The sequence below is a fragment of the Stegastes partitus genome, unplaced genomic scaffold, assembly GCF_000690725.1.
Source record: "Stegastes partitus isolate 25-593 unplaced genomic scaffold, Stegastes_partitus-1.0.2 Scaffold804, whole genome shotgun sequence".
Classification (NCBI taxonomy): Eukaryota; Metazoa; Chordata; class Actinopteri; family Pomacentridae; genus Stegastes; species Stegastes partitus.
In genome coordinates this window covers 84,055-96,961 of record NW_007578535.1, presented here as the reverse complement: position 1 = coordinate 96,961, position 12,907 = coordinate 84,055, and the positions used below count along the sequence as shown (strand labels likewise).

Genomic DNA, 12,907 nt, shown 5'->3' with positions numbered 1-12,907 from the left:
GAGCCTCCAGGCAAGGACACGATTTGTTCATGAAAATATGTGAGCAGAAAGCACAACTACAGGTTGTTCTACATGAGCCCAACCGCAATGTGGGAAACAGTGACGAACACTAAATATAGCTCATACACTGCACTAGTGTGAGGTCAGTTTCAACTTTCAGCCGAGTTTTATTATAGTGCCAATGTCAGGGCCAGGTGGGACAGGTGGCTGGGCCACAGCGGAGGAGAGACAGTGGGGGAGGTGATGGATGGACGTTGGGCAGATCCTTCCTGAGCCAAGCGCTCTCCAGACAGATGGAGACCCTTTGCCTTGGACTACCTCGTTGTCTATGTGGGTGAGGATCATTAAGCACAGGAGATGGGAGGCCACCCAGTGCAGCAGCGTCTCTCATACTTCCACTGCCAGCTTTGAGGAAACCACATCATCAACTTCCTCGTATAAAACTGAGCTTCCTGCTTCAGCTGACATCCCAGTGGACCCATGCATACATGCACACACACACACAAACCAGCCCTGAGAAAAGCCCTACTTGTGCCAGATGCATTTTTTTTAAGGAGACATTTTAAAATAGCAATCTGAGTGTGTCTGGAGTCAGATGCCGATTGGCTGCAGACTGTGTGCTGTGGTTAAATGCCACATTTAACAGAAGATGCGAAGTGACGGAGCACCGGGTCTCACTGGCTGCAGTTCTTTGAAGTCAGCCTGATGTGTCAAGGTCCTGACATTCCCAAACAACGTGCAATAGCTCCCAAGGCCCTTCAGCCATGTTCACACCGACATTAGCCCCTGCATGACAAAACCCAGCCCCCCCAATTCATTTGAATGAGGCCACTTTGTAGATGCAACAAAGGTGCTAATGCTGAAGGCTCCGGCAGAAAGAAGCAGACTTGAGCAGGAACACAGAACAACATCTGGTAAGGCGCTGTGGTAAGCTAGTCACATTCATTCAGGCAAGACTTGCTGCTACTGCTGCTGTTTATCTGCTAATCGTGACAATGACAGATAGAATGATTGTAGCTTTGATAACCTGCGCGTAAGAAAATGATAAGAAGTCAGACTCCTGTATATATTACCACAACCGGCTTTTCTGGATTGCGCTTCTTCGTGTCGCCTGTCACTGAAACAACCTGCCGAAACCAACGTAACCTGTTGCAATTTTTTGGGCGGTTTGAGTGTAAACGCCCCCTCAGGCCTGATATTTCCAACCTTCAGTGTCTCAAGTCTCAAAGCAACAGGTGAGGAACAGCGACAGAAATCTGCACTGGTTAATATTTTGAAAACAAATAATAAAAAGAGACACAGTGGGGCCGACAATATTTAGAATGAGTCATCCAGAAGTCTATATTTCAGCATGTGGCCTCTTACAATCCATGTAGCCAGTCTACACAGCACAAACCCAACAGATAAACACCCCCTCTGCATACCCTTGCACTAGCTCAGCATTCCTCCAAAAAAATCCAACTCAAACTTTTGGAGTAGAATTCCCAAATCTCCCTCCATCTTTGTTTTTTTTTCTTGGCCTACTCTCTGTTTTCTACAGGAACCAACGGCAGCATGTTCCAGAATAAATTCTTCTTTATTACCGTCTCCCTCTATGGCGTTGCGTCAGACACAAACACTTGGCAAAACAACACAACAGAAACTCTCTCTAGGCAGGCTAAACATATCACAGCTACAACAGCTAACCCCAGTTAGGTTATCCCGGGGTCCCGCTGGATGAGACCTGGTTTGGTGAAGTTCTCCTCACACTTCTCGTCTCTGCTTCACAACCAGCTGCAAAGACGCAGAGTGAGAGAGCAAAACTGAAGGGATGCCGCCCCAGACTGGAGACAGAGAGAGGGAACCATGGGGAGCTGCAACAATGGAGCTGGCAGAAAAAAACAGTGTATGTGCCCCTCTACCTCCCCCTCTGTGCACACACTCCCCATGTGAAACCATCTGATGCATGTACTACTGCTCTCACTTGTCAATCACATGGGGGAGGGGCAGCAGCCCCTCACAAAGCCCCCCTCACAGTGCATGCAAGAGAGGGTATTAAAAAAGACATGCAAAAAGGTTCTTGATCTTTGAGCGGTACTCACAGAGTGTGAAAAAGTTTTGAAGGTATTATGTATGGCCTGATCTGGAAAGGAAGGTGTCAGAGGTTGGTGTCTGTGAGGCTATAAGAAGGGCTGAGCCGGGGATGTGTCAGTGGGTGGGACGGGGGGGAGAAAAGAGAGAAAAGGAAGCAGAGAATGACCAAACAGTAGAGCTGTAGGATGAGAATGGATGATTGTTGATGTGTGGGTTCTTCAATCCCCTCCCTGGAATTAACAAAGGAGGTAGAGCAGCCCAAGGTTGAAGATAAACATATTATCAGTGATTTAAGTCACCTACCGCTGAGCCATGATAATGACTGTGCAAATGTCATAGCAAATATTTTCCTTTTCTTATTGAACAATCACCAAATCCCTCCTTTGCTTTTGCTTTTGCTCGTAATATCCTGTCACACCTCTTCTCCAGAGCCATCCTTGGCCCTCACATCAAAGACTCCTCTCAGAGGCCAGACTGGCAACATAAATTAAGTGAATGCTATCTGCAGCTATAATGCACATGAAGAGGGAATCAGGAGACTGTGTGCCTGTGTGAAGTTGGGCCATGATGGAGCAACACTTAAGCCTTGATCCTATTCCCCCCTGTTAATCCATTTGCTTTCTAGACAACAGAAACAAGGACATGCTCACAGGCAGCCTGCTCTCACTTATTTACCAGATCTAATAGGACTAAATCTTCTTTTACAATCACACTGGGGGTTTTTAAGAAAAAAAAAAAAAAAAGGAGCCCCCTCCCTCTCCCCAGAAGGGCTGCTGCAGCAGCAACTAGCACCCAGTCAGAGTGAAGAGCCTCCACCCTCCAGGGGGAAGGGAAAGAAAGAACCACCATCTGGGGTTTAGTCATGGTGATGCCAGGGGCTGGGGCACAGTGACAGGGAGACTACTGGGGCTCGAGAAGGGGACGGGGCAGAGGGACAAGTGACAGCAACGGGGACGGGACTTGTGGAGAAGCAGACGCTTTAAACACAAGGGCAGAGAGCCTTACGTAGATGGGAGTCTGGCAAGACGATAGTTGCTATCACTCAAACGTAAGACTAGAGTGATCCTCAATACACACCCAAACAGGTGTTTTAAATCAATATGGTTGATTAGACATTCAGTCAGGTGAAACTGGGCGTAGCCATGATGGGGATATGTGACATCACCAACTCCATGAACTACTAACAGCACTGTGAACTACTCAGGTGCATCAGAACTAACAGGAAAATGAGGGCGCTGCCAATCAAGGACGAGCTATGCACATCCTCACAGGTTTAGGAGGAGATCTGCTCGGGCAACATAAAAGAAAATACCTCTGTGGGAGGACTACGGGTGTGTGAGACCTTTAGAAGTTCAGGAGACACTGAAGATCAGAGTAAGAAGGCATGGCTGTGATTAATTGAATAAAAACACACAAATAAAGTGATATGTAAAAGTTTTAAAATTGCCATTAAAGCAGCTGATACAGGGAAGGATTAATTAGTTCCCAGTGTGAAACAGCAAAAGTTGAGACAGAAGCCAGCTTTCTTCTTTAAAGTTAAGCCTCAGTTCTGGTCTCTCAGAACTAGTTCTTTAAAAGTTTTTGACCACAAAAAGCTGATCAATCCCATCCTGAGGTGAGTGTCAATGTTTAATAGTTGGTGCAAAAAGACAATGTCAAGCAATAGAGTAGAACAACCTTCTACTGTACCTAAATAGTCGAACTGTCGGACCACGTTACACCTAAATAGTCAAACTGTCGGACCACGTTACAGGCATTGTAACAGCCACACACAAAAAAACAGCTCATGATTCCAACACAGGTGAGGACAATACTATAGCTTTCCAACCAACAAATCACTCATCATTAATCAGGTCAATGGAAACCATGTAGAGATAAGAAAATAAACAGTCCACTTAAGTAATTAAAAACTCAAACTACAACATATAAATAATTAACATTGTCAAACAACAACAACAACAACACGTGGATAATAAACTCTTCATTGGTGATAATGTGATAATGTCATTTTCAGATTAAATATCTGTTATCTTAGCGGTGTAGCTTCCATTGAGCAGTCTGCTCGGGTCCAAGTGATGTAAAATTTGACCCCAGTCGACGAGAATCCACATGAATCCCTCTGTGGACGAAAAGTTGGGCAGCCAACCAAACACGAAGCAATATAATAAAAACAACTACACATCCAATGTGTCTACAGCTATCCGTGTGCAAACTTTATATATTTTTTAAAAAATACCAACACATAAACTTCTTAGGATAGATGGTTCAAAATACGTGGATGAATAATAATCACAATAATGAGCTGTAGTGAAAGACATAACTTAAATTTTGTTTCGATTAAAAAATCAAGCATCATGTTTGATGCAGGTAGAATCTCCATAGTGGCAGCACTTGGGAACAACAGGAAGAAGACCTGCTAAAGGTTTCTTCTGTGACATGACTTAAATAAGAGCTGCAGGAAGAGAACGGCTGCTACAACCCAGTAGTTCACATTATTGTATTTTTCGATTTTTAACCTTCTACTTTATGATCATAGTCATGACATCATTTAAAGCTTTCGATTTTTCTCAAATAAAACTGAGGAGAAAACTGTCGCTTTTGGTTAACTATGACTACTGTCTTAACAGTGTCAGACTAGTCCTCTGAAAATGTTAATCTGCTTCTATCACCAGAGTCATCAGGAATCCATCCCATAGTTGCTCAGATATTTCAGTCTGGATAAAAACTGCAGGACTGACTTATAGTTAAACCGACCAGCACTACTCAGAAAGCCACATTGCCATCTTAAGCTCAAAGGTTATTGTCAAACAAGACTAAATTGAGTTCCTCAGGTTTACAGTGAAGCAGCGCGTTTAGCCTGATGTCTCTTCATTGTATGAGCTCAATAAGGATGCAAACTCTCATCTCTTCTTATGGGACAACAAAAATTCAACCTCAAAAGATTGTAAGATTCCCACTGTCATGTCAGCCCACTGCAGTGTCATTTCTGTTTTTCTATTTTTATAGATTTTAATAAAGCAGTTTTAACACCAGCAACTGTTTTATGGAAAAACACAAAAATATACAAAAATACAAATCATGCAACAGCCTGATCTTAAAGCTTCGTAGCCCATCATAAGTTTAATAATCAACGTTTCTAAAGAGGAGACCCATTTCAACTGGACGATGACAAGCAGCTGATGAAGATGCATGGAATAAATGCATGACGACGAGCCAAACAGGCCGCCAGCTGAGCACAAACCACCAAGACCAAGACAGGAACAGAGGTCCTTGGCATGAAGAGCCATGTCTGGCAATAAGGGGCACGTCAATGAGGATCGAGCAACAGAAGCCTGCAGTGTCTGTTGGCTGTGGGATTTCAGGCATCATTTCACAGATACATAGCCAAGAAACCAAGCATAAGCCACGGAGACAAAAAGCCAGGCGGAGGGGACAGCCATGTTGACCCTGGGCCGCCTTCCTGCAGATCACTCTCTCATACTAATGTGCTTTCGCTTCCACACTCACTTGCTCTCCATCTCTGGGACACTTTTCTTCCCCTCTTTCCCCTTCCCTCCCACTCATTCTTTCTCTGCTCTCCATCTCTCCCACTCAACTCTCTCATCCACACACACATATATCCATGCTGCTTTCCCAGCTTGCTGCCTGCACCCTGAGGAAAGTGGAAACCAGCAACAGTGAAGTGTATCGGCCCAGGAACAATGTGCAAGGGACTGTTTTGTAAGGCCGGCCAAGGAGACTGGGGGTAGACTCCATTATCACTGACCAGCACCGTAGAAATAAAAGAGCTGCCACAACGGTACCGCAGCAGCACCGTCGGACTGGATCACCGGGTTTGTCAATATCTCTGGTAGCAGTTTCACACGCCTCTGAACACCGTGGTCGTAAATGTGGCATTCATTACTGAAGCGTCCATTATGGGAAAAAGAAACAGGTGTTTCAAGAACACCATTAAGCCGGATTAACGGTCTGTCCAAAATATCTGTCAGATGGACAAACAGTGTTGGAAACCCGCATCTTTCTGACGTCAGAATCACACACACTTGGTGCCATAACAGGTCAGGCGGTGAGGAGTGAGGCTCAACCCTTCTACCTCTCATTTCTCAACTATTTTCATGTGTGCAATCCAACACAATGCTGTCAGGGTCTTCCTGTAGATACAGCAAAACACAGGTGGCTCCACAGATAGATCAAGAAACAACAAGTACAGACAGCCAGAGAGGTGGAACTGAAACTTCCAATCTGCCATCTGCTTTAATTTCAAGTAATTCTTACTCTCGGGTTTATCACTGACATGTATGTAGCTACACTGCAGACTGGAGAAGACCCGCATCATAGGCTTGTCATCTAACAACCTACACGTGGGGTAAAACCCAAAAGCTTAAAAGCACACTCTATTTAATTATTTTTTTATGTAATTGAGCAGCCAACAAGACCTCAGACTGCTCACTCTTGAACTTTGCGACTAATCCTGTGGAAGCATGCGTCCACACACCCTTCTCACTCATCTCCCAGAGCTGACCCCATGGGGGCAAAACCAGAATAGACGTTTAACAAGGAAATCCATAGAAACTGTAACATGCAGAGGTATGCGAGGCCCTCGGCCGCCACGACACTGACCCCTGCTCTCTGTGGGCACGGGATGGCAAGGATGGACGGAGGACGGCAGCAGCCAATCCAAAACGCTATTTCCACAAATAAAGACAGATGGAATGTCAGCGTTAAAAAAGTAAAGGACAGAATAGAGTGCAATCACTCTACACCCTCCCACTCTGTCATGACCAATGACAGCCACTTCCTGCCCCCTCTTTCACCCCCTGATTCTGAGGTAATTCAACCTATACATCCAGAGATAGAATTGCAACTGGAACTGACTACCATTACCCGACCAATCCTTCACAAGCGCAGCCAAAAGCTTGTCTTAGAATAAGACAAAAAAAATAATAAATCCAAGTTGAAAGAATTTGTCAAAGGTCAAATCTATATTTTTTATTACACTAACGCAGCCACAAGAGGCTCTTTAAATTTTACCAACTTTAACAATGCAAGCCAAGACAAAGGCAGGAGTAAATGACAAAACGCCTCATTGGAAAGAGTGCCCAGGCCAGCTCGGCTTGTTGCTGCTATGTGGCATTAAGCAAAACAAACACGCCGCCTGACACTTTCCTCTTATTCCTAAAACACAAAGTCCTCAGAAAGTAAACAGGCTGGATCCAAATAACCTGACTTCAGAAGTCAGTGTGTACATTTTAGTTTACAAAACTGAAGTCATCATGAAACCCATTAAGGAGGCAGGACAGCATTTCTAATATGTCCTGAATGCAGGGAGAGTTTCAGTGTCAGTATCTGCAGTGTGAAGGCAGACTATTTGATTAAAGGAGTCTGGATTGCCTCATTTTATTTTTGACTTCCTCACCCCGGCACCTGACTCGACGCCTGCTTTACATATCAAATAGTAAAGTGTAGACAAGCAGCGCTCTGTGCACGCTGCACACCTGTTGCGGAGATGAGAGGCGGTGCACATTTCATAAAAAGCCGAGTGTCCAAAATCAGCAATATTGTAAAATATACAGTCGGAAAGATCAAATACAGTCACACAACAGCCCCGTGGCAGTACAACACAACAGACTGCACAATTTAAGCAAGACCTGAATCTACTAAACGTCCCTCTATTCAAGCAGCATGTATTTTTTTCAATCCAGAAGAAGAATCCAAACGACAATATCAGCACTGCTACTCCTATTTAAATAAAACACAGGTACTTTAGTAGCCAGAACACCGGGCAGAGGCTACCTACTTTCTCCAAGACAGAAATATTAACCAGATGAAAGAGAGCAAGAAAAATATGATCCCTTCTTCTACACACTGAGGAGACTTAAAATCTGAAAACTTTAGCTTGCGACCATTTTAATTTATTACCCCCAACACTGATTTAACCAATTCTTTCCATACTTAATGTCCAAAACTTTGCTTAGAGCCCCTTTTTGAGGATCACTCCCTCCACATGCTTCAAAGATAGTTGGTTGTTTTCACTCAGGATTGTGGCTGCGGTTCATTCAAATGATTCCACTGCTAAACAAAATATGCATTTCAACAAATATTCAGTACACTGCATGGTCACCCAAATATTCCCACCTTTCAAGCCTATCAGGAGTTAGAAATGAAGGACCCAGGTAACCATTTTGTCAACATTCAGAGCACATCCAGGAGACCAAAGAGAGAATAGACCAAATGAATTTGAGATGGATTCTGATACCACAAATATGCAGCAAGAAGAGAGGAACTCACTATCACATGCTTTACTTCCACTAATATCAGTATTGTGTAAAATGGAGGTTTCAGCACACACCAAGCTGCTAAAGTTGCACATTTTTCCCCCGTCAAACACCTGCGCTTTCCACTGGCTTTCAATGAAAACAGTGGGCTACTAATCAGAATCAGCTCTACCGCCAAGTATGTTCGCACAAAGGAGGTTTCTGATGTGGTGCTTTGGTGCAAAACATGACATTTTCTATTTTCATGTCAAGTCAAATCAACAGCAAGTGTCCGTGGGACTGTAAAAGTAATAAAAGCTAATAAACATCCACAGGAGGATTGTGCAAAATTGTCACCCGACAATGTGAAAGGTTGCAAAGTATATGGTGTGGTAATAAATGCAGCTAATTACAGAGAGAAACCAGAGGAGCTGTGACCTTGAACACTCCTGTGTCTGATTAAGATGTCAAGGAATAAGACGACTACATCAATCTTAATATTTCCTCTAAATCTAGCTGAGGAGTGTGACCTGCTCAGTGATGCGGCTAAACAGGAATACATCATTCACTCCGGCTTACAGCAGCTCGACCCGCACTGTTCAGCTGAACCGGGTTCAGTCTGCAGGAGCGGTTCTGAAAGTGAAAATCGACAACTGCAACTACGTAAGTCACCAATAGCTCCAACGTGACGCGAATTTCATGCAAATCCAACCCCGTCCTGAGAAGAAACGCAGCAGCAGCACAACACCCTCAACTTTCATGTAAACTAGGCGCAATGCGATCCCCCATCTGGCTCGCACTTCGTTTAACAACAAAGCCGATGCCTACGTGTTTCTCTGCCGAAGGGGGTGGGGATGGCTGAGGGATGGAGTCTGTTGATGCGTGCTGTTGACCTTACCAGTTTCTCTAAAAGTGCAATCATTCCTCGACAGATCAGAACCGGTCCCCATTAATTCTGATGTGAACCTTGCAGGGGCGCATGTTGGACTTAGCTGTGAACTCTGAATACATTTCACCGACCGAGGGGGGGGGTTGGATCGAGTGATAAAGTTGAATTATGTAATCGTAGTGTAATAAATTTCGCTTATTCAGTGACAGAGCAGAGGATGGGTGGCCGGTTGTACCTCGGTAGTTGACTGTGGACAGATTAATATCGTAAACAAACGCTTAAACGCTCGCTTCTCGCAACAAAACGGGACTTGGGCGAGCAAACAATGCCTGAACAGCATCTGCGTCCCTATGGCTACCCCAGCCAGATGGCTTGCAAGACAATAAACTCAAACCTCACGCCATGAACTTAACTTTATCTGACAGAATAAAGACACAAAAAACACTGTGGCTCAGTCCATTCAGTAAACAGGACAACAATTAGAAGTTAGTGCTCGACTTTTCGTTCATAAAATTAATTTCTAGTCACATTAATATAATCAATAAAAAAAAAGTTACGACTTAAATATTCACGTTTCGTAGCATTGGGACGGTTTTCCAAGCATTTTATCTTATGTATTGCTTGTTTAAATCGTCTGAAATAAGGCAGGTCTTCGACATAAACATGAGCCTCTGGCCAAATGAAAACAAACGAGGGGCACATGGTTCAGGAGGAGCTCAATCTAAAGTTACTCAGGAACACGAGCATCATGGATATACAGCAACACGTTACAGTCACCGTGGGTAAAACTACATCAAGCACAGTCCGCTCACGTCTCGTGGGATATTTCACAACTTTGAGGAACAGCAACTAGCAGTTAGAGCTAGCTAGTAGCCTAGCTAACGAGCTCGCTAGGTCGTTACCTAACAGGATCGCCTTAGTAACGTTCACGTACGAGAAGTTCAGAGAACACGGCTAAGCTGGTTTACCAAACGGCTACTTCCACCAAACGCGCTCGACGGACCGCGCACACCAAAAAGCTGACACAAACAACTTTTCATTTCCGTAGGGAAACACACCCGTGGTACTGAAAGTGAGCTTAATATGAGTTTACCTCTATTTCAAAGTCTGGAAGGTTGAACGCCGTCCTGAACAGCGAGCAGAAGTGGGCTATGGCGGGGACTTCCCACCAAGACTGGATCTCTTCCACAGAAACCGTACATCCCTGGGACATTTTCGGGCTGGAGAAATTGTGTAGCGTTTATGTCTCACATTAGAAAGTAGTTTCTTCAGCGACTTATAGTGCCTCCGTAACATTACAAACAAGAAAAAAGTTGCTGCGGCCGTCCTGTCGGGACACTTGCCATCGCGACCCGGGGAGCGCTACAATCTGTTTCAATCAGAGCCGCACCGGAGCTGAACAGATGGGAAGGGCGATACCACTGCAGCGCGCATAGGGGGGGCGGTTACTTAATTCTATACATTCCCTTATATGTTAGCATAAGTATGGAATATTATGCCATTTGTGCTGACTTATTGCGCTAAAATTTGTACTTGTTAAACAGCTTTACAATTTTACCTTTCAGTTTATGATAGTAGTAAGAACCTAAAGCCAATAGTACCCCTCCGACTTGATAATGCGCCCGCCGTTTAAAGGGAATGGTAGTGAATGGTGAATGACTAAAAACTAAAAAGTTGAACCAGGTGAGACACAGGTAACTTTTTTAAAAGTTAATCTAGTATGCGTTTTGCGTGTGCATCGACAAGGCTTTAAGTCTTATTAATTGACATATTTTAAATTCTTCATTCATGCTATTGCCAGCTACTGTAAATGAATAAAAGGGTAGTATGTAAAAATTCAACACTATTATTTATCCCCATTATTAGGTTTCAAGGAATCCGAAAGTGTCGTTAAGTGTATCACTATCACGTACAGTAGCTCACCAGGTGCACTACAGTTTGTAAACAACGCTGCAAAGGAAGTTTGAATCTACAACACAGGGGCTCCCCCTATCGCTGCATTAGAGAAGTGCATGCTCTCAGACTGCCGGTGTTCAGTCACAGCGAGGGACAAGTGGCCGCTCTTCTCAGAGGGAGATGCTTGTGACACATATTTTCAGCAATATTCTGTTTTATTCCTTTTATTTTATTTATCAAAGAACATGGAGTATCAGACTGTATTTGATAAGTATTAGCTAATGGTTGTGTAAAACGTGTAATGTTTGCCCTGAGGGTGGCACTAGAGGAAAGGTCATGGGCCCATGGAATAAAAACTCTTAACTTTTTTTATTTCTTTAGTTTTTGGAAGCATGAAGGGGGATGTGTGAGAAAATTTAGTGGAAAGCGTTCATCAAAAACCCACAAAGCATTTTTTTTATCAAGTACTCGGGCTGCAACCAATGACTTCTCTCAATGCTGATTAATTACTGGATTGATCGATTAGTTGTTTGGCCTATAAAATTTCAGCAAATAGTGAAGATGTGTCAGTCGGTGTTTTTCAGCTCCCATGATGGTATCCTCAGATGTCTTTTTCAGATAATAGAAACTGTCATTTTTGTCATCTTATTGATTTTCTTTATTCCCCTTTACAACAGGTTTGCTGTTGTTGTTTGCTTTTGAAGCTTTGGCAATATTGAATATTCTTGCCAATAAAGCATATCATGAATTGCAATTAATCATGCCGTTTAAGCGATTATCAAAATCGTTGGTGATTCTGATTGAATAGGTGACAATCAAGTCCTTGTTTCAGCACTAAAGAATACCATCTGATCTACATGCTGTCCTTGTCAATCCACCCGTCTGAGCTCTCAAAGCTCCTTCTCACTGTGTGAAAAAAAGCTGTTTCCATAGCAACACATTTCCGATGACGCATCAGTGAAATGGAAGTAATAGTGTGTTTGGATTACAAAAAAAAAAAGTTTAAAACTTCAACAGATTCAAGATGAATCATTTTTAAAGAAGCTGTTTTCTTGACCATGAAGATCATATTTATACCTGAATAATACAGATGAGTGACAAATACAAGGAAAAAAACACATAAAAAGTGAAGGGACACCACAACAGATATGACATTCTGAGATATTTGTGCTGTATATCAAAGTCAGACCAAGTGACCAGCCGGCATCACCAGGAGCAGGCCTTGTTGCTGCCAGGGCTTAAGAGTGGATGAACTGACTTAGATTTGATTACAACAGATTTTACTATCATCGGTCCCTCCTATTGGATTGAATGCGTATGTTATAAATAACCTGTTGTAGTCCTTGGCTGGAGTGGAAACTTGCACATTTTTAGCTCTCCAAGGTGTGTCAGGGCAACAGCAGTTTACTCTCTGCGTCTCTCGGGCACATTTGTTTGATGTGAAGTTGCTGGAAATAACTCCAGCGGCTCTTCAGTGGGGTCTACTGATCGACTTAGAGAGGCTTAATGATGTACCTGAAAAACAGAGTTCCATCATCAGTGATAAATTTTGTGATTTATGGGGCTGACATCAGGATTCCCCACTCTAGGTAATGTTAACTTCTTCCTTTTATCATCAGATGAACCCTGGTGATGGAACCTGTTTGACCACAAAATCCAAAAGATAAGACAAAAAAAAAATGTTGATCTTAACATGAACCCTGGTGATGGAACCTGTTGGACTACAAAATCCAAAAGATAAGCTTCCCAGTTAAATCGTCACTGTAAACAGGAGTGGCAAAGAGAGCAACCCGCA

General features: G+C 43.4%; 1 protein-coding gene across 2 annotated transcripts in view; it reads right to left on the bottom strand.

Moving 5' to 3' along the window:
- cecr2 (CECR2 histone acetyl-lysine reader) overlaps nt 1-10,531 on the bottom strand; it is a 35,165-nt gene extending 24,634 nt beyond the window's left edge. For both annotated transcript variants that reach the window (XM_008292352.1, XM_008292353.1), the window contains exon 1: nt 10,310-10,531. In XM_008292352.1, the coding sequence (XP_008290574.1) occupies nt 10,310-10,429 (120 nt within the window). In that variant the 5' untranslated portion in view covers nt 10,430-10,531. The remainder of the gene's footprint in view (nt 1-10,309) is intronic.
- Between the last annotated feature and the right edge of the window lie 2,376 nt (nt 10,532-12,907).